At 38.9% G+C, this 23830-nt stretch overlaps 1 protein-coding gene across 1 annotated transcript in view; it reads left to right on the top strand.

Annotated features, from left to right (window-relative positions):
- Positions 1-23830, top strand: part of LOC309496471 (uncharacterized protein) — a 197505-nt gene that overhangs the window by 132508 nt on the left and 41167 nt on the right. Inside the window, exons 69-76 of the mRNA XM_082166460.1 lie at positions 2653-2889; positions 5094-5258; positions 18614-18928; positions 19077-19391; positions 20373-20687; positions 20775-21098; positions 21175-21492; positions 21734-21890. Of these exons, the coding sequence (XP_082022586.1) occupies positions 2653-2889; positions 5094-5258; positions 18614-18928; positions 19077-19391; positions 20373-20687; positions 20775-21098; positions 21175-21492; positions 21734-21890 (2146 nt within the window). The remainder of the gene's footprint in view (positions 1-2652; positions 2890-5093; positions 5259-18613; positions 18929-19076; positions 19392-20372; positions 20688-20774; positions 21099-21174; positions 21493-21733; positions 21891-23830) is intronic.

The following is a 23830-nucleotide window of genomic DNA, read 5'->3' as shown; positions in this document are numbered from 1 at the left end:
CAATATTGACACATAATGCTGCATATTTCAATTATATGACTTTAAAATGCCAAAACATCACTTACCTGAATGTACACAATCGTGAGGAAAGCAGAGTAAATGGCGTCAGCTGCCCAGCGTCGCAGTCAAATTTGCGCCGGGAAGATGCATAGCAACCTGAGGTGTGGAACGGCGGATGTTTGCCGCACTTGATTTCAGGATTCCTGTGTTTTTCCACGTATAAGCCAAATGTTTACCACAAGTCGGTGTTTCTCACTGTGTGCCATAGCTCAACCACATATGGTTCTCATGTGTCCGTTGTTATCTGGGCCATATACCTCAAAATCAGTTGTGAACCAAGAGAGCATTTCCCGCAGATTTTTAAGTTATGGCAAAACAAATATGGCTACAATTTGGCCCATATCTGTTCAGCCATGCCACATCTAGGCCATATGTGCCAGATAATACCCACATGTGGCCCAAATGTAATTGCTATCTGGGTATGAATAGAGACGTGACTATCATCCATGTACGAATAAAAACAGTAGGTGACATAAAAAATATCATTAATCATAATGTTAAAAAGTATTGGACTAATTATCCTACACCACACTCTATTTTGTATGATTCTGACACTTCATTTCCCACCTTAACTTTAAATGATCTCTTAGTAAAAAACTGCTGTATCCATTTAAACATCCTTCCTTGTATCCGCATTTTTTGTAACTTGATTAATAATCCTTCTTTCCACACTGTATCATAAGCTTTTTCAATGTCGAAGTATACTGTTATCATATTCTCTTTTAGGACAAATGCCTTTTCTATATCATTACTAAATTTTGTTAATGCGTCCATTATACTTACCAGTAGGCTACCACCCATTTTCTTTAACATATTTCATACTTCACTTAAAGGGTTAGTTCACCCAAAAATGAAAATTCTGTCAGTAATTACTCACCCTCATGTTGTTCCAACCCTGTAAGACTTTCGTTCATCTTCGGAACACAAATTAAGATATTTTTGATGAAATCTGAGAGCTGGCTCACTCCTTCATAGGCTGCTAGGTAATCGATATCTGCCATCCCAGAAAAGTTAGTAAAGACATCGTTAAAGTAGTCCAAGTGACTACAGTGGCTCAACCTTAAGTTTATCAAGTGACAAGAATACTTTCTGTGCGCAAACCTGAGCGAACACACACTGCTGGACAAACGAACGTTTGGGCATTTCTCAGTGAGTAAATTCATGGCCGAGTGGTAGAACTTACGTTTCGATCATTAGATGACACTGGTTAAAATCCCAAACAAACATTGACAACTGTAATTTTTATATTAGCTTATTAATTAATTTTATAGCCTATTATTTATATGTGTATTTACTGTATATGTGTATGTCACACATACATCATACCTTTATAGTTTTAATCTCTGATTGCTAATGCAACACAGGTGTTTCTCTCCCCCAGCACGTCATGAGGAAAACACGCTAGTATCGCCACTCCCCTTATTTGGGAAGAGCAGCTTACAAATGCATTGCTTACTATTGAGTCATCTTACAAATGCATTGTTTACTAATGAGTCATCTTTGAGTAATTGATGTCATGTATTTATTATTTCTGAATTGGCTTTTAACAATTTCCTTGTGTAATTGGCATGATACATTTTTACCTGACAAATAAATGTTACATCTTGATTTATTCTGAAGTATTCTGAATATTAAGGTGACCTTCCGATTTCTGAATATCACTGACTTAGCACGTTGCATCCTGCGACTATTACAAAAAATTACACCTTTTGGGAAGCATAGGGCGACCGCTTAAGGGTAAAATAGTTTGCACTGCATCCTCTGACTATTTCAGAACTGGTTACGTTTGTGATCGTGAGCGCACATTCTCGACGTGACAAAGCGATACCGGGTCCTTAATGAATGAATAATTGGAAATAAGGGATACCCAGAATAATCAAAGATCTAAATTAATTCATAATCAATATTTACGATTCTTTTCTAATAAGAAACACGATCTAAATTTGATTATCATTTGAAATTGGAGTCAGATTAAGCATAGAGCTAAAGTAATATTGACACTAAATTCTAATAAATTAAGTGAACTTCACTGGAGCGCTGAAAAGACAGATGTAATGCTAGCTATTTCATATGCAAATATGTCAGCCAATCACAGCAGTGGGCGTTTACACTGAAGTCTCACAGCAGACACGCCCCTTCAAACAGAGCGTTCAAATCAGAGGCTAAAATCAGGCTAGGAAAAATGCATTTTATTTCTAAATTATGACCATTTTTTTTATGTAAAAATCATACTAACATTATAAGGGCACCCCAGGAAACATTATAAAATAATAAAATAATCCAGTTCATGACCCCTTTAAGTTCAGACTGTAATAATCAGGGACCTTAAAAATATGTAATGTATTCAGATTTTTACAGTAACAATAACTATACAGTACATTGTTTTCTATATGAGCCATTTTGTATCTTCCTTTCAAGGCCTTTTTGGACTGGGAAAAAGCTTTGTTGACGTATTATATGTTTCATATTAAATATCTTTTATTTCAGAAGATAAAGGAAAATATGATTTCTCATTGATAAATTGATTATGACTAACTCATTATTGAAGTTCTCTTACTTTACATTTTGTACTTTTCTGTGTTGTTCTTTCAGAAGTCCGGCTGGTTGGAGGTTCTCGCTGCTCTGGGAGGTTAGAGATACTTGATGATCAGTCGTGGGTTTCAGTGTGTGACGCTGCCTTTGACCAGCAGGATGCAGAGGTTGTGTGTAGAGAGCTGGACTGTGGGGCTCCTGTACAGGTGCTGGGAGAAGATGCTTTTGGAAAAGGAGACGCTCAGATGTGGACACAAGAGATTCAGTGCAGAGGAAATGAGTCTCAGATTCACCTCTGTTCAGCATCACTATCACATGAAAACAACTGTTCATATGAAAATGTTGTTGACTTGGAGTGTGAAGGTTTGAGCATTTTATTTTATTTTTTTTATATAAACTGAAATCAAATTTAATGTTCTCAAAAATCTACACTAAGTTAATTTTTTTCATAGCTCACTGATTCTTGAGAGTCGGGACAAAACACGTTTTAAAAAACTTTTTTTTTTAAAATACACACTATATCAATTAGAGTTATATGTTTCTGCAGAGAAAGGTCTTAGCTATTTAACCATGTAAAGGAACAGGTTCTAAATAAAAACACATTTTTAACAAATAAACATGTTTCCCTTCAGAACTGGATTTGTGTCAACTCTGTCAGACACACTAAAAAGTATACAATTTTAATTCTTCAAATCCAACAAGAATCTAAAGTTCTGAAGTATATGGTAATAGTGTTTAGTTACTCTGATATGTAAAAAAATTACAATATATAAACTTAAGTTGTGATGTCACACTATTCTGAAAACTCAGATTTCTAAATATTTGCATTTTCAAACTTTGATTTTAATTTCAATATTGTAAAAACAAATTCCTTAAATAAATAAAACATAAGAGAATGTAGATCAGATGGTCCTTTATTACAAAAACAACATAAACTGAAGGAAGAATATTTGTTTTTCCCCAAAAAATAACAAAAACATTCATACATCCAATGCTGTTGACGAAGATCTGACGGTGTTGACGAAAAACTGATGGTGTTGACGGAAAAACTGACGGTGTTGACGGAAAAACTGACGGTGTTGACGGAAAAACTGATGGTGTTGACAAAAAATGTTTGAATGTTTTACCTCCGATTTGTGAAATGTTCACCTGTTTGTCATGATATGTTCTGACAATAAAGAGTAGTTTATAACCACAATTAACGCTCTGTTTTCTACAACTTTCACTTAGGAGCAAAAATCTGCCTTTAAACTTGAAAGAAATAAAGATTTGACATTTATCGTGATAATTATCGATATCGACTGATATAAAAAAAAATTACCGTGATAATTTTTTTTGCCCATATCGCCCAGCCCTACACTGGCTTCTCATTTCTCTATCTCTGTCTCTACATATAAATATATATATTAAAGTGCTGGCAAAGTTACACGTTACACAATAATAAGCAGACCACTGCCTGCCCATTCTCTTCAAGTCAGATGTGTATGGTTAAATAATGTAATGCATGCTATGTATGTGCATTTATGTGTAAATAAAACCCTGAAATAACAGTTTAACCCTTCACTATATTCACAAATAATATTATATTCGCACATTAAGAGGTTATTGGTGGATTTGTCAACTCCGTCAGACATAGAACCTGACGGAGTTGACGTAAGGGCATGTATTTTCCCGCCAAAACATGTATTGTACACTGCAGCTAGGTAGTTTTTCCTCAGTTGCTAGCTGTCCCAATAACCTCACTAAAATGCTTAAATTCAATCCACTATGGTTTAAAAAAAGTATCTTAACAGAAAGATGATATTGACATGGTGCAGCTGTGACCATAGGAATATTGACATTGTTTGTCTAAAATATAAAAAAATGTAAAACGCACCAGAGCATGTGTGGTAGTGCTGCATTCACCACAGGCAGGGAGATGAAAAGGGGTCCTCAGGGATATAGCTGACCATGCTATTTCCTGATTTAAAGAGCTTTATTAAAAAATCTGACGGAGTTGACAGAAACTGAGGACACAACTTTAATAGGCAGATTTTTATGGAAAATATTGTTTGATGTTCACTTCATGCATTGTTTTTTTATATTTATACCCCTTAATTTTTATTTGATATATATGTGTTCACAATTGTAGAGCTTTTTTTTTTGGGATGGTTAATATTGTGACCTCTTGCTGAGGACAAGTGCAATAACATGGACCTTCTAACCACAGACCATACATTTAAACAAATTTTCCCCAAAAAGATAAAAAGGGTTATTCTAAAAATCAGAAAGGTATATACAATTCCTTTAGATTTAACTTTGTAAGTATGTCAATCATGATGAATTTCTTATTTTTTGCTATAAATTTGACTTTTCTATGTGGGACATGTTTTGTCCCGACTCTCAAGAATCAGTCAGTTTTTTTCTCTTTGTGTGATACTTTTTTTCCTCATTCTTTCCTATTGTCCATTTTGTCCCATTTTTGTCCTTTTGTCTTTATTCCCTCTTTATTTATTTTATAGGCAATTTGAAAGTGAGGTTGGTTAATGGTAGCAGTCGCTGTGCTGGTAGAGTGGAGGTTCTTCATAGAGGTCAGTGGAGAACAGTGTGTGGTTATTTCTGGGATTTGGCTGATGCTGCAGTGGTGTGTAGAGAGCTGGACTGTGGAGAACCTGTAGATGCTCTTGGTGATGTTCATTTTGGACCAGGATCAGGACCACTCTGGCCAAATTTCAAGTTATGTTCGGGATCAGAATCTACACTGAAGAACTGTGGAACAATAAATTGGGGGATTAATGACTGTGATCATACTAAAGATGCAGGAGTAATCTGCTCAGGTAAACTGCTTCAAACCCTGCACTATCACTGATAATTCAACTGCCTTAAAGGGAAAGTTCAACCAAAAATGAACCTTTTTGTCTTTTCAAAACCTCTGTGACTTTGTTCTGTGGAGCAGAAAATGTTTTTTATTTTACTTTAATTATTTCAAATTCTGTGAAATTCCCCTTTTATGTTCCATGAAAGAAAGTCAGATGAGTTTGGATTGACATGAGATTGAGTAATTTGATTATTTTACTGCTTTCACATTAATAAGAGTATGGAAGTAAAATAATGCCAAATATTTTTGAAACAAAAAAGCCTGTTGAATTGCACTACTTAAAAAAAAAAAAAAAGGCATTGCATTAGCCATGCTTGCATTTTAATGCATTGTATTTTTAGGGCTTGCATTTTTATGGGCTGAAATTCAACATGGTTGAATATTTAAGCTGTGAATATTTCAATTAAAAACATTTCAAACACATTTTCATTTTTAAAAATTCAGTAATCCATATTCACCTTTCATATTTCACTTCCAAAATATTCAAACTGTTTAAAAATACAACCTATAATATTCAACAGGCAATTTTCGGTCCATTTTATTTCGCTTTGCAAATTCGCTTCCACAAATTCAGTGGTTCAAATTCCACAGTAAATTCAACATTGACATCCAGGAACTGCTAGCCTGGGAAAACCCAGACTACTTCCGGCGAATTTTAATTCTCTCTCCAGGATAGTCTGGAGAAGAGCCCATTCAAACTCATTTCTGTGCCGCCGAAATCGCGGCACCAATCAGAAACGTTTGGGGAGGGATTTACATGATGACGACAGCGCAGCGACGCTGAAGGAGATTTCATTACAAAGATGGATGCCGCCGTGGAACATCACTCGTTCGAATCATAGACAGTATATAAACGAATCAGTTATTATCGCGTCTGTTTTGAGCGATTTAAACTCACCGTTTTCGTTAAAGGGATAGAGGGCGCGCGCGCATCCTGCTGTGTGACGTGTACGCAGACTGCGCGCGCCCTCAGATCACTTGGACGCGGCTGTGTATAAGAGCTAAAAACGATATAAATACTGTTCGTTTTCTCACACAAACCGCTCGTTTCGTGTCTTAGGCCATCAATGTGTACTCACGATGGGGAATTGTTTAATTTGGACGATGGGGAATTGTTTTAATTTGGACTTCTCTGTGCATGCTCTTTGAGACCGTGACCATAGACCTGCATTATATGACTGACAGACAAGAACGGTTTGACCTAAAAATATAAAAAATGAAACTACTGCGGAAAAAAAGACACCTACATCTTGGATGCCCTTGAGGTAAGCTAAAACATACCAACATTTTATTTCAAAGTGAACTATCCCTTTAAAACCGGAGCAAAGAACAACACTCGAAGCATACGTCATCTCCTTCATCGATCTGATTGGTTTTATGACTATCCAATTGCGCCCAGAGGAATTTGAGCTATGTCGGTTGGTGACGCCCCTTTGGAAATGATTTGTCTACATAGCTTCCCCAGACCCTATACTCAGTTTCAACTGAGAAGGGTCTGGTTTTAACCAGGCTAAGGAACTGCAGGAAAAGCAGTAGATTGCCGAGCATACTCTCCATCTGTTGTTAGTCTACCTCACCAGCAGGAGGTGCAAAAGCGCGTGTTGTTGACGAAGACCAGCAACAGTTAGAACAAGCCATTCATTCATAAAATGAAAATGATTATCTGTGTCAGTATATATGTGGAAAAGATGATAAAGACACAAAAGCTGTGTTTATGTTTCATTCAATAACTTCATTGTTACTTTCCCTGTGTAGCCTAAATGTTATCAGCTTTCTCTACCATGAACGGGATTATAATCGGTTTCCCTCAATACCTCATACTCAAGGATTCCCCTTCCGTCGGGATAAAACACTTAACATAGCTTAATGGACTAATACAGTGATATAAAAGACCAAACTCACACCTTATTGGGGATGTAGGCTGTAGGCTACTATATCAAGCGTAGCGTTAAAATGCAAGCATGGTTAATGCAATGCATATTTTTACAAGTAGTGCAATTCAACAGGTTTTTTTGTTTTGGCATTATTTTACTTCCATATAAATGGTGCTTTGTGGTAGACCAATAATGAAAAGAATTACACATTTAGAAACAAAATTTTAACGTTTCTTATCTCTTGGTACTTCAGGTGTCAGGCTTATTGGAAACTCCAGTTGCTCTGGGAGAATTGAAGTTCTTCATGATCAAACGTGGGTTTCAGTGTGTGACGCTGCCTTTGACCAGCAGGATGCAGAGGTTGTGTGTAGAGCAGTGGTTCCCAAACCTGTCCTGCCGGTAGTGATGTGACATTTGAACCGAGGCGTCGGAGCGTGTGTCGAGAAAAAATGGGCGTGCCAGATGAAGCCGCGATTCGAGGCTTGTGTTGTTAACGTGAAAATCACGTGACTGATGACAAACGAGGGCTGAGTCCCAATTCGCCTACTTATACTACGACCTAAAAGTATGTACTTTTTTGTGATGAAAAAGTACATACTTTTGAGTGTGTAGCAAAAGAGTATGCACGTTCTGGGACATACTTCGATGACGTCATGCAACGTAAACGAGAACGTGGTTGCCTAGTTACGCACACCGCGACTGTTAACGATACATTTTACATTTCATTCATTCTTATATATCCAATATAATTTTATTTACTATTCCCATCTTTTTTTCCACAATATATTTACAATGTGTTTTACCAAATGTAGGAGTGAAGCAGGGCGTCGTCGTACATCAACCAAACGCAGGTCGTTTGTGAGGCGGCTGGTTCTGACGTTCACATGCAAATGTGTGTAACGAAAGCTACTTATTTTCTGAGTTAAAATATTTAAAGTTTATAGTGTAACTATTGTTTAACGTATTTTATACTTAATTTTATACTTATGTATAATACTTAAAAATACCCCGATGAAAATGAACCATGCTTTTACTATAGTAAAAGTGTAGTAACCATGTTTCTTTGGTTGGACTGATAAAGTTAACATTTGTACAGCCACAGTATTACTACAAATAAGTCAGACAGAAACATCAAAAGAAATACATAAAAAAGACACTTGACACTGTACTAGAGCCTTTTTATTTATTGTTTTGTAGCCTGCAATGAGGCGCTTAGTATCTTCATCGGACCCTACAAAATAAACACGGTACTTTTTTGGCACAACATAAACCCATTAATATTACGAGACAATAAAATATAACTTTAATTAGGGTTAAACATTTGAATTCTTACACTTAAAAACTGAGGGCGCATCTCCGTTGCTGCATCCGACTGCCATGTTTACATCACCATCATCACCGCAAAGCTCCTCCCTCCCGCACGCAATGGGTTGTGGGCAATATTAGCCGTTAGAGTATGCATTGATCTGCACTTCGAATTCTAACCGGAAATAGTAGACCATCCGGGTATCTTTGGAATACTCATTTCAACATACTACGATTTGGGACGTACTAATTCTAGTTTCGCATACTATTTAGGACGGATAGTATGCGAATTGGGACTCAGCAGAGGCCTCGGTTTGTGTGGATACGTCATCGGTTCGGTCTGAGTGTCGCTTCTGGATAAAAGGCGGTTCGAAACTCGCGCCACCTTGTGGGTGTTGTCAGCAGTAGTAAAAAGCAGATGTAGTAGTGTTAAAGAGTCAGAGAGTTAAATAGCTATCATTGTCATTGTCGTTATTGTGTCATATATGTGTAAGGGCTGTATATTTTTACATTATCAGGTTAGAATAGTTATAGTATATTGTTATTATTAATTATAGTAGGCTTAGCTATATTATAGTCTTGTTATATTAATTAGATAAGATTATTTGGATTGCTCTGGATTTTTTTATTTGGATTGTCCTTTTGGATTTGTTTGCTTTTTGTGACTCTTCCTTTTTCCTGGTAATGGAGACAGCAAGAAAGAGGGAATCCTCCCCTGTCTGGGCTCAACAGAAGCATCAGTATCCTCATTTACCAGCTGGCACTGGAATTTTTTAAATAAGTGTGTTACCCCAACACACTTGAAATAATTCTGTTTCTCAATAAAAATCGATTGTAATACTTCCTTCCAGACTATTCTGTTGCAGTTTACTTTATATACTGATTGGCTTCATCACTGTCTCCTCTCCACCAGTAAGCTGGTGTGTGGTGGGCATTCTGGCGCAATATGGCTGCCGTCGCATCATCCAAGTGGATGCTGCACATTGGTGGTGGTTGAGGAGATTCCCCCATCTATGTAAAGCACTTTGAGGTCTCAGAAAAAGCGCTATATAAATGTAACGAATTATTATTATTACACTCCCTCCAACATAAGCACTGCACTCAACACAGTGTCACTGTTGTTGTTCATACTGTCACTATCCAAACAATTAATGAATATTTAATTAACTGTGTGTGTGACTCTGCACAAGTAAATTCAGACAGAGAAAGATACATATTTTATATTATACACAGTAATGGACAAATGTCTGCTCATGTCTTTTTATTATTGCAAATGAAAGGTTACATACATCAACGGTGAGTACAAAATAAATAAATAAATAAATAAATACATATTTTTAATTATACAAATATTTTTCTAATATATATATATTTTTCAAAAAAAATATATATTTTGTATAAAACTGGGGGGGGGCTGGGGGGCACTAGCCTGGTTAAAACCAGACCCTTCTCAGTTGAAACTGAGTATAGGGTCTGGGGAAGCTATGTAGACAAATCATTTCCAAAGGGGCGTCACCAACCGACGTAGCTCAAATTCCTCTGGGCGCAATTGGATAGTCATAAAACCAATCAGATCGATGAAGGAGATGACGTATGCTTCGAGTGTTGTTCTTTGCTCCGGTTTTAAAGGGATAGTTCACTTTGAAATTACATTTTGGTATGTTTTAGCTTACCTCAAGGGCATCCAAGATGTAGGTGTCTTTTTTTCCGCAGTAGTTTCAATTTTGATATTTTTAGGTCAAACCGTTCTTGTCTGTCAGTCATATAATGCAGGTCTATGGTCACGGTCTCAAAGAGCATGCACAAAGTCCAAATTAAAACAATTCCCCATCGTCCAAATTAAACAATTCCCCATCGTAAGTACACATTGATGGCCTAAGACACGAAACGAGCGGTTTGTGTGAGAAAACGAACAGTATTTATATCGTTTTTAGCTCTTATACACAGCCGCGTCCAAGTGATCTGAGGGCGCGCGCAGTCTGCGTAACGTTACACGTCACACAGCAGGATGCGCGCGCGCCCTCTATCCCTTTAACGAAAACGGTAAGTTTAAATCGCTCAAAACAGACGCGATAACTGATTCGTTTATATACTGTCTATGATTCGAACGACTGATGTTCCACGGCGGCATCCATCTTTGTAATGAAATCTCCTTCAGCGTCGCTGCGCTGTCGTCATCATGTAAATCCCTCCCCAAACGTTTCTGATTGGTGCCGCGATTTCGGCGGCACAGAAATGAGTTTGAATGGGCTCTTCTCCAGACTATCCTGGAGAGAGAATTAAAATTCGCCGGAAGTAGTCTGGGTTTTCCCAGGCTAGGGGGGCACTGGTTCAGAATGAATTAATTTGTCTGCTATTTCTTTGCACAGTAGCTAGGTGTCACTAGTGAGCAATGCTGAATGAAGCTTCGAGTAATGAACCTTTGGCTGAAGCAATGGGCTGCGAGGTATCAGTGGTTCAGGAAGCCTCATTTTGCCATCACTACCTGCCGGCACCCCAACACTGCACGTTTTCTTTGTCTCCCTAATCAAACACACCTGATTCAACTCATCAGCTCATTATCACGTGGGTTAATGAGCTGATGAGTTGAATCAGGTGTGTTTGATTAGGGAGACAAAGAAAACGTGCAGTGTTGGGGTGCCGGCAGGACAGGTTTGGGAACCACTGGTGTAGAGAGCTGGACTGTGGGGCTCCTGTACAGGTGCTGGGAGAAGATGCTTTTGGCAAAGGAGACGCTCAGATGTGGACACAAGAGATTCAGTGCAGAGGAAATGAGTCTCAGATTCACCTCTGTCCAACATCCTTATACAAAAACAGCTGTTCACATGATATTCAACAGGGGCTGATCTGTGCTGGTGAGTTAAAAGAATATGATATTAAGTCAAGTCAAGTCAAATCAAGTTTATTTGTATAGCGCTTTTCACAATACAGATTGTATCAAAGCAGCTTCACAGTATTAAATTAAAATAATACAACAAAGTTTGTTTCAAGAGGAATTTATTGATTGATAAAATTAAATTAAATATCCCCAAAATATCCCCAACTGAGCAAGCCAAAGGCAACAGTGGCAAGGAACCGAAAAACTCCATCAAGTGACCTAATGGTGTCCTAAAACTCCATCAGGTGACCTAATGGAGAAAAAAAACCTTGGGAGAACCCAGGCTCAGTCGGGGGCCAGTTCTCCTCTGGCATTTATGAGCTAGAGGCCGTATTGTAGTTTGAACTGTAGGATTATATGAATGCATGGCTGAAGAGATGCGACTTTAATCTAGTTTTAAACTGGGAGAGCGAGTCTGAGCAACGAACAGTATCAGGAAGACTATTCCAGAGTTTTGGAGCCAAATGTGAAAATGCTCTCCCTCCTTTGGTGGTTCTGGATATCCTAGGTATGACCAAAAGCCTTGAATTTAGTGATCTTAAAGAGCGCGATGGATTATAGGGCGATAGAAGATCCGTTAAATAGACTGGAGCTAAGCCGTTTAGGGCTTTATAAGTCAGTAGCAATACCTTGTAATTAATACGGAACTTTATAGGTAACCAATGCAGTGATGATAAAATCGGTGTTATATGATCATATTTTCTTGATCTCGTAAGAACTCTAGCGGCGGCATTTTGGACTAACTGTAGCTTGTTTATTGAGGATGCAGGACAACCAGCTAATAAAGCATTACAGTAATCCAGTCTCGAGGTCATGAATGCATGAACTAACTTTTCTGCATCAGAAACTGATAGCATATTACGTAGCTTAGCAGTGTTTCTAAGGTGGAAAAAGGCTGTTTTTGTAACATATGAAATATGATTTTCAAAAGACAGGTTGCAATCGAGTATAACACCCAGGTCTTTTACTGTAGAGGATAAAGTAACAGGACATCCTATGATGTTAAAGTTGTATTGTGCAAGGTTTTGTGGGCGTTTTTTTTAACCGATAAGTATTACCTCTGTCTTGTCTGGATTTAATAAAAGAAAATTACGCGTCATCCAATCTTTTATATCTTTAACACACTCTGTCAACTTGGAAAATTTTGCGTTTTCATCCGGCCGTGATGAAATATATATTTGAGTGTCATCAGCATAACAATGGAAACTAATTCCATGTTTCCTTATAATATTTCCAAGTGGCATCATATATATTGAAAATAACAGAGGGCCTAATACAGATCCCTGCGGCACTCCATAGTTTACTGGAGTTATGATCGATTTTTCTCCATTTAAATAGACAAAATGGTAGCGGTCAGATAGGTATGATTTGAACCAGCTTAGTGCTTGTCCTTGAACACCAGTATAATTTTGTAGTCGATCTAAGAGTATTGTGTGATCTATAGTATCGAACGCAGCACTAAGATCAAGTAAAACTAGTATTGAGATACAGCCTTGGTCAGAAGCTAAAAGTAAATCATTTGTGATTTTAACGAGCGCAGTTTCAGTGCTATGATGCGGTCTGAATCCAGACTGAAACTTTTCATAGATATCATTTTGTTGCAAGAAAGAGCCCAGTTGAGCAGACACCACTTTTTCTAATATTTTAGACATAAATGGAAGATTTGAAATGGGTCTATAATTTGCTAGATTATTATGATCTAATTGTGGTTTCTTAATGAGAGGTTTTATAACTGCCAGTTTAAATGTTCTTGGAACATGACCTAAAGATAAAGACGAGTTAATAATATTGAGGAGAGGCTCTTCCACTACAGGTAACACTTCTTTCAGTAGTTTAGTTGGTATAGGATCTAATAAACATGTTGTTGTTTTAGATGAAGTGATAAGTTTATTTAACTCTTTTTGTTCTATAGTTGTAAAGCACTGTAATTGTTCTTGCGGGGTGATAATTGAAGCTGAATTATAAGGCGCGATTGAAGATTGAACGTTTACAACTGTGGTTCTGATGCTTTCTATTTTCTCAGTGAAGAAGTTCATGAAATCATTACTACTGAACTGTAACGGGATATTTTGTTCGGGTGACGTCTGTTTATTTGTTAGTCTAGCCACGGTGTTAAATAAAAACCTTGGATTGTTTTGGTTGTTTTCTATTAGTTTGCGGAGGTGCTCAGCCCTGGCCGCTTTTAGGGCCTTTTTATAACGTGACATACTGTCTTTCCACGCGATTCTAAAGACCTCTAAATTAGTTTGTTTCCATTTACGCTCTAAAATACGGGTTTCTCTCTTTAAAACATGCGTAGTATTGTTATACCATGGTGCTTTATTTTTCTCTCTGACCTTTTTTAATTTAATAGGTGCAACCACATCCAATGTTCTAGAGAGAATGGTGCTCATAGTGCTAGTTAGTTCTTCTAGTTCATCTGTTTGTTTGGGTTCAGGCGGCAGCTGAGACAGATTAGATAAGCAATTTGAGAAATTATCTATGGTGGATGGGAGGATTGTTCTGCCTGGTTGATAACGCGACGCTGCATGACATATTACAGCAGTACGTAATATGCAAGTTACCATGTAGTGATCAGTGACTTCATCACTTTGTGGAATGATATCTATATCGGTTGGATCGGTTCCATGTGATATCATTAAATCGAGTGTATGATTAAGACGATGTGTTGGTCCGGTGACGTTTTGCTTGACCCCAAATGAATTTAATAAATCTGTAAACGCAGCTCCTAACGCATCATTTGGATTATCTACGTGTATGTTAAAATCTTCAACAATTAATGCTTTATCGACATTGACTAATAGGTCTGAGAGAAAATCTGCTAACTCTTTTAGGAAATCAGCGTAAGGCCCTGGCGGTCTATATACGGTAGCCAAGGCTAGAGATAATAGGGATGTTTTTCTAACATCTAAGAGCGTAACATTTAGTACAAGTACTTCAAATGAAATAAACGTATAACCCGTTTTCTGAGTAACATTTAGAATATCTCTATAAATGGTTGCAACACCTCCGCCACGACCAATCAGACGGGGCTCATGCTTATAACAGTATCCAGGAGGAGTAGACTCATTAATACCGAAATAATCATTTGGTTTAAGCCAGGTTTCAGTAAGGCAAAGTACATCGAAGCTATTATCTGTGACTATTTCATTTACAATAACTGCCTTAGGTGTGAGTGATCTAATGTTTAGAAGACCTAGCTTTAGAAATAGTTTTTGTTTACTAATAGCAACATTTTCTGTTTTAATAACAATTAGATTTTTCCTAGATCCTGCATTAGATTTATTATTTGATCTCACTAAACGAGGAATAGACACGGTTTCTATGCAATGTTCTACACTAGTATTTATATCAGTTGAATTGGTGCAGCAGAGACTTTTGGTTACTAGTCAAAGGGTATTTAACATTTTGGAGATGTTATCTGACAGAAGATCCGCTCCAAATCTGCTTGGGTGTAAGCCATCAGCACGGAAAAGCCTAGGACGCTCCCAAAACAGATTCCAATTATTTACAAAGAGCAGTTTCTGCTCATTGCACCATGACATTAACCATTCATTTAGCGCAAATAATCTGCTGAACTTTTCATGCCCTAGTCGGTACGTGGGAAGCGGTCCTGACACAATGATCGTTGTTTCAGGCGATGTGCTGCGTACCGTATCGATTAGATTCCTGAAGTCTTTCTTCAGTAGTGATGGCCGGTTCGTGAACGAATCGTTCTTTTGAACCGGTTCTTTTTAGTGAACTGGTTGAACCAGTACACTAAATCGGACTGAATCGTTCGAAACAGTTCGCGTCTTGCGTCAGCACTGATCCACAACAAGTTACTAAAGTTACTCACTTTCGGACATGCCTGAGTCCTGACAGTCACCTCTACTCAAAATAAACCAATATCCAGGAGTAGGCATATATGTTACTCCAGTAAATCCAACAGTTCACAGAACTGAGACGTGCTGAGAGAAGTGATGACGAGCAGTTGATACTGAGCATGCGCGCACTACCGAACGTACAGGTACAGCGGTTCTCGAACCACCAGTACAGAACCGAGAACTGTTTCTTTCAGACACGTTCGATACGGAGAACCGATGAGCTGATGAGCTGATGAGCTGAGCATGCGTGCAATTCTTTCAGAGGGACGAAATGCATGCAAATCTGAAGTATTTTACTGAACATCAATAAGTCTAACAAAATAAAACATGTTAGAAACATTTTTATCACATAGGCTACTGCCTTTTCACTGTATTATTTTAAAGATTGGAAACACAATGAATGGATTGTAAAACTAAACATTTATTAGGCTATTATACTAAAACATTATTTTCTGGAACAGATCATTTAATTTCTAAGTAAGTTGATATACATTTTTTACGTAAACTCTTGCCAAGGTTTTAAAGGGTGCAAAGTAAATGTTTATAATGTGTTAATCAAAACATAACGTATTAAACATAGATATGCATCAAGTTTTTTGTTTTGTCGACTGAATAAGGCTATAGCCTAGTAAGGTTTCAGTAGTTCTCAGCTCACACACAGGCGGTTCTCGAGTCAAGAACTGGTTGTTGCAGCAGTTCTCGCATCACCAGTACAGAACCGAGAACTGTTTCTTTCGGACACGTTCGATACGGAGAACCGACGAGCTGGAGAGACTGCGCATGCGTGATAACAACACCGTCTCTGAACCGAACTTTATTTTGGCCAACTGATGCTGTGTTACTGTCTATGCGCTGTGCTAATACATGAGCACGGGTGAACCAAGGACTTGAATGAGGGGCCGGTAAGTTTATTTAATTACAAATAAAATAAAAATGATGAAGTTTATTCACTTTAAGACATGTAAAACATCCGCGTTTGCGCATCGCCCTAGGCCTACTACAGGGTTAATTTTCAAAACGTAAATGTAAGAAACCTATCCAAGATGATTATGACGATGAGCACTATTATTTAACTGAAGTTATGATTACAAATGCCTTTATTTTAATGTATATTTATCCGCCGGGATGATAGAATTGACGTCATTACGTGATGACGTAAAAGAACTGGTGAACCGGTTTTTTGAACCGGTTCATTGAAACGAACTGTCCGAAAGAACCGGTTCGCGGAAAAGAACCGGACTTCCCATCACTATTCTTCAGAATCTCCGTCTGGCGCAGCCTGATGTCGTTCACTCCCGCGTGCAGGACCACAGTTCCGACGCGCTCGTCACCGTTCAGGATCTCGGGAACGCGAGCAGCGATTTCAGAAACACGAGCACCAGGAAAGCAGTGACTTTGCACCTTACTTTTACCTAACGTAGCGTGTACGTGCCGAACGATGGAATCGCCGATGATCACAGCATCGCGTTCTGTTTCGCGTAGAGGGGAGATGCGGTTTTGTGTGGATAACTCGAAAACCGGGAGGGTCGGAGAAAGTCTTGGTCTAAACCTGACTCGCGTCTTCCGCTGCGGAACCACCCAGGCTTCGTGGTGGCGTGTTGGAGCCGGAGTGAACGAGACCATGGCTGATTGCGACCGATGCTGAGGAACGCACGGAGTAGACGCGGTCGGAGTCAGCGGGTTAGTAACGTTAAACACTGATTTGTGTGCATCGGCGCGTGATGTTTCAAGAGCCAAACACCGGTCTCTCAGCTCGGCCTGTCTCAATAAAAGGTTGTGGATCTGTTTCTCAACAGCTTCCAGCTCAGACTGCAGTGCGTGCAGCTCAAATGTGTCCTCACCTGCACCAAACGGTAGACTACTTACATCTGATATATTCGCCATTTTAACAGATGGACAGTGAGTTAGCAACGAAGCTACCAGTGATGCTATCAATATTAATACTAATTTATATTATAAGTTTGTTTGTAAGTGAGTGTGGAGAAGACGCGTTCAGCCGTGATCCACGGACGTAACCTTTAAGAGTATGCAGCGTTGGATCACTAATAGGCTTGAGACTCGTCTGCTCAACAGTCCGCGTTGTAACTATGAGGTTTTTTAGTGGTAGGGGTGTAGAGTAGACGCACGATAGGCGAAAAAAAAAATGTTTGTTTATAAGTGAGTGTGGAGAAGACGCGTTCAGCCGTGATCCACGGACGTAACCTTTAAGAGTATGCAGCGTTGGATCACTAATAGGCTTGAGACGCGTCTGCTCAACAGTCCGCGTTGTAACAATGAGGTTTGAGCAGTAGTGCTTCTCAGTGAGGAAAAGTAGAAAATGTTCGTTGTAAGCGAGTTTAAAGAGAAAAATCAAGAATTATAAATCAAATCGATAGAGCTCCAAAAACAACAACGCATTCAGACGCAACGCATGATAATGACAGGACAAGACATTACTCACCGTGTTTGTTGAGTGTTTCTTACTCACCTGAGCTTTTATGAACTCGAAGGCGCGAGAGAAAATAAATAAATAAAAATAGCTGAGCGCACGGGCGGCGCGTTAACAGGCTAGCGAATTACTAGCGTGTTGTGCTAGTAGTAACGGAAGCTAGCGATGTCAGGGTTGGGTAAGCTGTATTTAGTAGTAATATAAACGACTAGAAATTGTAGTAAATGATGGTTCAAAACAAGGAAATACGAGGCTAAGACGGAGCTTACAGCACCGAAGCAAACACACTCACAGCAGGCAGCGAGGCAGAGAGAAAAATCAAGAATTATAAATCAAATCGATAGAGCTCCAAAAACATTTATTAATTTATTAACATTTATGATTTATTAATATCATACCTTTTACTTAAAGGGTGCATCTCAGTCAAGCCCAATTTATACTTCTGCGTCGAACTCACGCCGTAGACGTGACAGGCAGTGTGTAGCACGTGTACCCTTCGGTGTACCCTGATGTTGCACCTCTCCAAAAATGTAACGACGCGTCAATTCTACGTGGAACGCAAGCGCTGTGATTGGTCTGCTAGAACCGCGCCCTCGGGTTTCACATTCTCCCTCTGCATGTGTCAACATGGTGACGTTCAAAGACACAAGCACCTAGTCATATCACCAGAAATTGAGTAATCAGTGTCCGAATATGTAGTGAGCCAGTGTGCTTTACCAGTGCCGAATTTGTGTACACAATATACTGATACGCAAACTAGTGTGCTTACGGAGATGCAATCACAGTCTCTATCTGTATTTTTCTGCCACTTAGATAAAAAGAATGTGAGGCTGGTTGGTGGTAGCAGTCGCTGTGCTGGTAGAGTGGAGGTTCTTCATAGAGGTCAGTGGGGAACAGTGTGTCATCATGATTGGGATTTGGCTGATGCTGCAGTGGTGTGTAGAGAGCTGGACTGTGGAGAACCTGTAGATGCTCTGATTGATGATCAGTTTGGACAAGGATCAGGACCAGTCTGGATGGGTGGTGTGTTATGTACTGGATCGGAGTCTACACTTAAGAACTGTGGGTCAGCAGGATGGAACGTACATTCATATTCTCACATTTATGATGCCGGTGTCATCTGTTCGGGTGAGTAATTTTACTGATTGCCCATTCATTTGTTGTGACAAAGAATTTTTTGTTTGGAAAACTGTAATTGTATTTATTTATTATTGTATTTAACTATCAAGCATTTGTTTTTGTCTACTGTGCACTCTCATTCCTGTAATATTAACAGGTCATCAAGCTTCCAGACTCGTTAATGGATCTCACCTGTGCTCTGGGAGGTTAGAGATACTTGATGATCAGTCGTGGGTTTCAGTGTGTGACGCTGCCTTTGACCAGCAGGATGCAGAGGTTGTGTGTAGAGAGCTGGACTGTGGGGCTCCTGTACAGGTGCTGGGAGAAGATGCTTTTGGAAAAGGAGACGCTCAGATGTGGACACAAGAGATTCAGTGCAGAGGAAATGAATCTCTGATTTCATTTTGCTCAGTATCATCATCACACAAACACAACTGCACCAGTAACAATAATGTGGGCCTGATCTGTTCTGGTAAATTATAAATACTCAGTGTCTCTTTGTTTGTATTTAAAACAGTATGGGCCCTATTTTAACGATCTGAAACGCAAGTGTCAAAGCGCAAAGCGCAAGTAACTTTGTGGGCGGGTCTCGGCGCTGTTGCTATTTTCCCGGCGGGATAAATGACTCTTGCGCCAGGCGCAAATCTAAAATGGGTTGGTCTGAAGTAGCTTCATTATTCATAGGTGTGGTTTGGGCGTAACGTGAAATAAACCAATCAGAGCGTCATCTCACATTCCCTTTAAGAGCAGAGGCGCTTTTTCCATAGCGGATTGCTATTGTAACGGCGGATTTGCCAGACGCGCGCCAGGAGCGGTTCACAGCCGAGGAGAGCAACGCTCTCGTCACGGCCGTAAAAGAGAGAAGTTACATTGAAATGGAGAAACCCACCCAAATTAACTTCGGTTAAACAGGCGTATGATAATTTGGGTAAATGTGTAAGCTAGATGTATGCTTTTATAATAAATTATCTATCTATCTATCTATCTATCTATCTATCGTAATAATGTATGATTTGCAAAAATGAAAACTGCTGCTTCTGTGTAGATGAGAGAATCAAAGTGTATGCGCGTTGTGCACACGCTACATTGATTATGGCCAAGCATGCGCCCTTAAAATAGCATATGAATAACATGCGCAACGCGCCACTGACTTTAAACTATTTTTTCCTGGTTAGTGGCGCAATTGTTTTCTAAACCTGCAAAATAGCATGAAGGAACGTTTGCGCCGGAACACGCCTCCTCTTTGCGCTGAACCGCCTCCGCGAGCGCAAGTGTATTTCCTAACTTACCGACGTGTGTCTGAGGAGGGAAAAGTCCGCTTTGCGCGGGTGCAAAATAGGAATGATACATGCGTCGGTGTACAAAGTCACTTGCGCTGGGTGCAAGATAGGGCCCTATATGTTCTCTGTCAGCTGCATTATGCTTTATTTTAACCTCCATGTTCTTTATTCAGGTTACACAGATGCTAAACTGATGAATGGTTCAGACTCCTGTTCTGGAAGAGTGGAGTTTCGGTTCCTCAGTAAATGGGGCTCAGTGTGTGATGCATGCTGGGATATGAGAGCTGCCAGTGTCCTCTGTAGACAGCTGAATTGTGGGATTGCTGTGTCTGTTGTAGGATCAGACTGGTTTGGAGAGGGACGTGGTGAAATCTGGGCTGATGTATTTGATTGTGACGGGAATGAAACAAAACTGTCGGAATGTTCCGTCTCTTCATGGAGTCGAGCTGAATGTTCTCATAGACGAGATGTTGGAGTCATTTGCTCTGGTAAACTTATTTGACACTGAGACCACTGAACTATTTCACGTTCTAACACAATTCTTATTTTAGTAAAACATGAGATCTTCTCCTCAGATTCCTCTCTGGCTGTTCATGACGGTCTGGTGCGGTTGTCTGGAGAGAGACAGTGTGAGGGGGAGCTGGAAGTTTCCATCCATCAGGTCTGGAGGAGAGTTCTGCTGGACTCCTGGAGTCTCACTGAATCCTCTGTGGTCTGCAGACAGCTGGGCTGTGGCTCTGTGCTGAACTTCTCCGGCTCCTCTTCATCCAGTCCTGAACACAGTCAAGAGTGTGTGACGGGCTTCCAGTGCTCTGGGAGTGAAGCTCATCTGGGGAACTGCAGCTCTCCACAAACTCTCAACTGCAGCTCCACACAACAGCTGTCAATCACCTGCCTTGGTGAGAACAACAACATCTGGGTAGATTCTTCAGTTGTTAGTGATCTATAATGTGTTTTTCTCTCTCTGAATATCAGGTCGCGGGTCCATCAGGCTGGTGGGTTCTGGGGGAGACTGTGCAGGGAGGCTGGAGGTTTTTCACAGCGGCTCATGGGGGACAGTGTGTGATGATTCCTGGGATATTAAAGATGCCCATGTGGTGTGCAGACAGCTGCAGTGTGGAGTGGCCCTCAGTAACCAGCAGGTACCAGCCTGGTTTGGTCCTGGTTCTGGACCCATATGGCTGGATGAGGTGGAGTGTGAGGGGAATGAGACGTCCCTGTGGAACTGCTCTTCTCCAGGCTGGGGGAAACATGACTGTCAACACAAGGATGATGTAGGAGTCGTGTGCTCAGGTAAAGTGGTTTTCACTCACATTTTAAGCAACCATTGCAAGTAATTTGTCAGCAACCACTATTTTTTTCTGCAAAGCAAATTTTTAATATTAAAATATTAAAAATTATTGTTTGTGCCATTGGGATAAAATAGTTTTTTATTATTATTTTATATTATACACAATTTTTTTATTTTTATTGTAGTTTTAACTAATTTACAATTTTAAATAAATACAACTGAATTTAACACTTTTCCATCTAGAGTTTAAAGAGATCAGGTTAACTGAGGGCTGTGAAGGGAATGTGGAGGTTTTCTACAATGGATCCTGGGGTAATGTGTGTGTAAACCAGATGAACAGAGACACGGCAAGTCTGATCTGTCAAGAGCTGAACTGTGGAAGATCTATGGAAGCAGATTAGTCTCAAATATAATTCACGCAAAAAACATGATTCACAAATGCGTAGACAATTTCACATGCATGAAACCTAATTCACGTGAACACAAAAAAAAAATCCACGTGCGTGAAAAAAAAAATATTCACAAAAAGCAATTCACATGCGCAAAATAAAATTATATACTCATAAAATACATTTCACAAATGCAAAACACAATTCGTAGATATACAACTGTGCACAAAAACCTTTGAATGTTTAAAATGTACGAGTGTATCCTTGCATTTGAATGTGCAAATCGTCATTCACGTACGAATCGCCTTAGATATGTGTGTGTGAGTTTTTGAGACTTTGCTGGCAGCATAACACTCGTAACACAGAGCAGTCGTACTCATTAGCCAATCAGATTTAAGCTTATCAATCGACCAATCAGTATCACGTGAGGGCGGGCCTACCTACATGTTACGTCATCAGCTTTCGACCAGTTCATGGCTTAGCAGAGGTAAGTGCAGTTAATCGTTCATTTCTGTGTTTAGAAGTTAGAGATCATTTGAAGCAATAGTTTATTAACTGCTGTTTAGTCCACATGTGAATATAAACATTTATTTTTAGTATTGATGGATTTTCATGTCCTGTCCACCACACATTCAACCTATGATAATGTATGTAATGACGTGCATATATAGGAGACATGTTTTGATCTGCATATATTATGTAGTTTTATTGTTTCAGATTTCCAAGACAGATGATGTATGAAGTTGCAGACAACCAGTACTGTGATCTTACCATTTCTACTGTAATTCATTGAAAACAGTCATGTTGCAAGCCATCCATTTTGACAGTTGTTTCAACAAGTGGTTGAAAGTGATGCATTGTTACTGTATTAATTTGTCTCCTGCGGACTATATGTACACGCTTTAAGAATAAAGCCTTGCTATGCATGCATTATTAAATGTTCTTGTAAGAATTAAAAGATTCAGACATAGTTCAATTTGAAGTTTCTGAATCCTTTGGGAATAAAATATATAAAATGACTTGATCATGATTAATGTTCCTGTTACATATGAAGATCATGAACTGACAGTCTAAACTGTGAAGCACAATATTCAGTACAGAGAAATATACGTCTCTTCAGGAGTTGTGAGATCCAGTCAGAGTGTACTTTGCTTTTAGAGTATATAAATATAAGTGCAATACATCAAGTGAAAAGTTAAAAAATGAATTGTGTTCAGTCCGGTCATCAGTAGACCTCTCTGTTAGGACATATAAGATTTTGTCCTGATATTTAAAGTACTAAAACCCTATAGTACAAGAGGTGCAGACAGAGGACGTGGGAAATTAAGTGATGGTATTTGAATAGAGTTTACTGAGTAATCTTAGTCGCATAATCTTAATTGCCTCTCTATGATAAGTACCTTTGTCTCATCAGCATAAAATCAGATTTGCCTATTTTACTAGACAAAGTAAAATTAATGCTTCACAATATTGTCCTGAGACCTTAAGATGACAATAAAAAACCTTATTTAAAAACCTTGCAATGACAATACAGCACAAAACATAAGGAAATGCATGTTGAATATATTGCTAACACTCTACAATATGGTACAATTTAACATTAGTTCATGTATTAACCATGAGCAATACATTTGTTGCTGTGTTTGTTAATCTTTATTAACATTAGTTAAAAATACAGCTGTTCATTGTTAGTTTACAGTGCATTTACTAATGTTAACAAGATTTTAATGAAGTATTAGTAAATGTTAACATTAACAAAAAATAATAAAGGCTGTTCACGTGCAGTTCATTATTAGTTCATGTTAACTAATGAAACGTTTTAATAAAGTACCAATAATTGTTACCAATTAAGACATAAATAAAAAATAAATAAAAAAGTATAAAAGAGAATTAAGAAACAACATGAATTAAGATGTTCGTGACTGCTATCCAGATGTCACACCAAAGGTGA

Source organism: Leuciscus leuciscus (genome assembly GCF_965113295.1).
Source record: "Leuciscus leuciscus genome assembly, chromosome: 4".
NCBI lineage: Eukaryota > Metazoa > Chordata > Actinopteri > Cypriniformes > Leuciscidae > Leuciscus > Leuciscus leuciscus.
The sequence above is the reverse complement of the archived record's forward strand: the minus strand, read 5'-3'. Positions and strand labels throughout refer to the sequence as shown.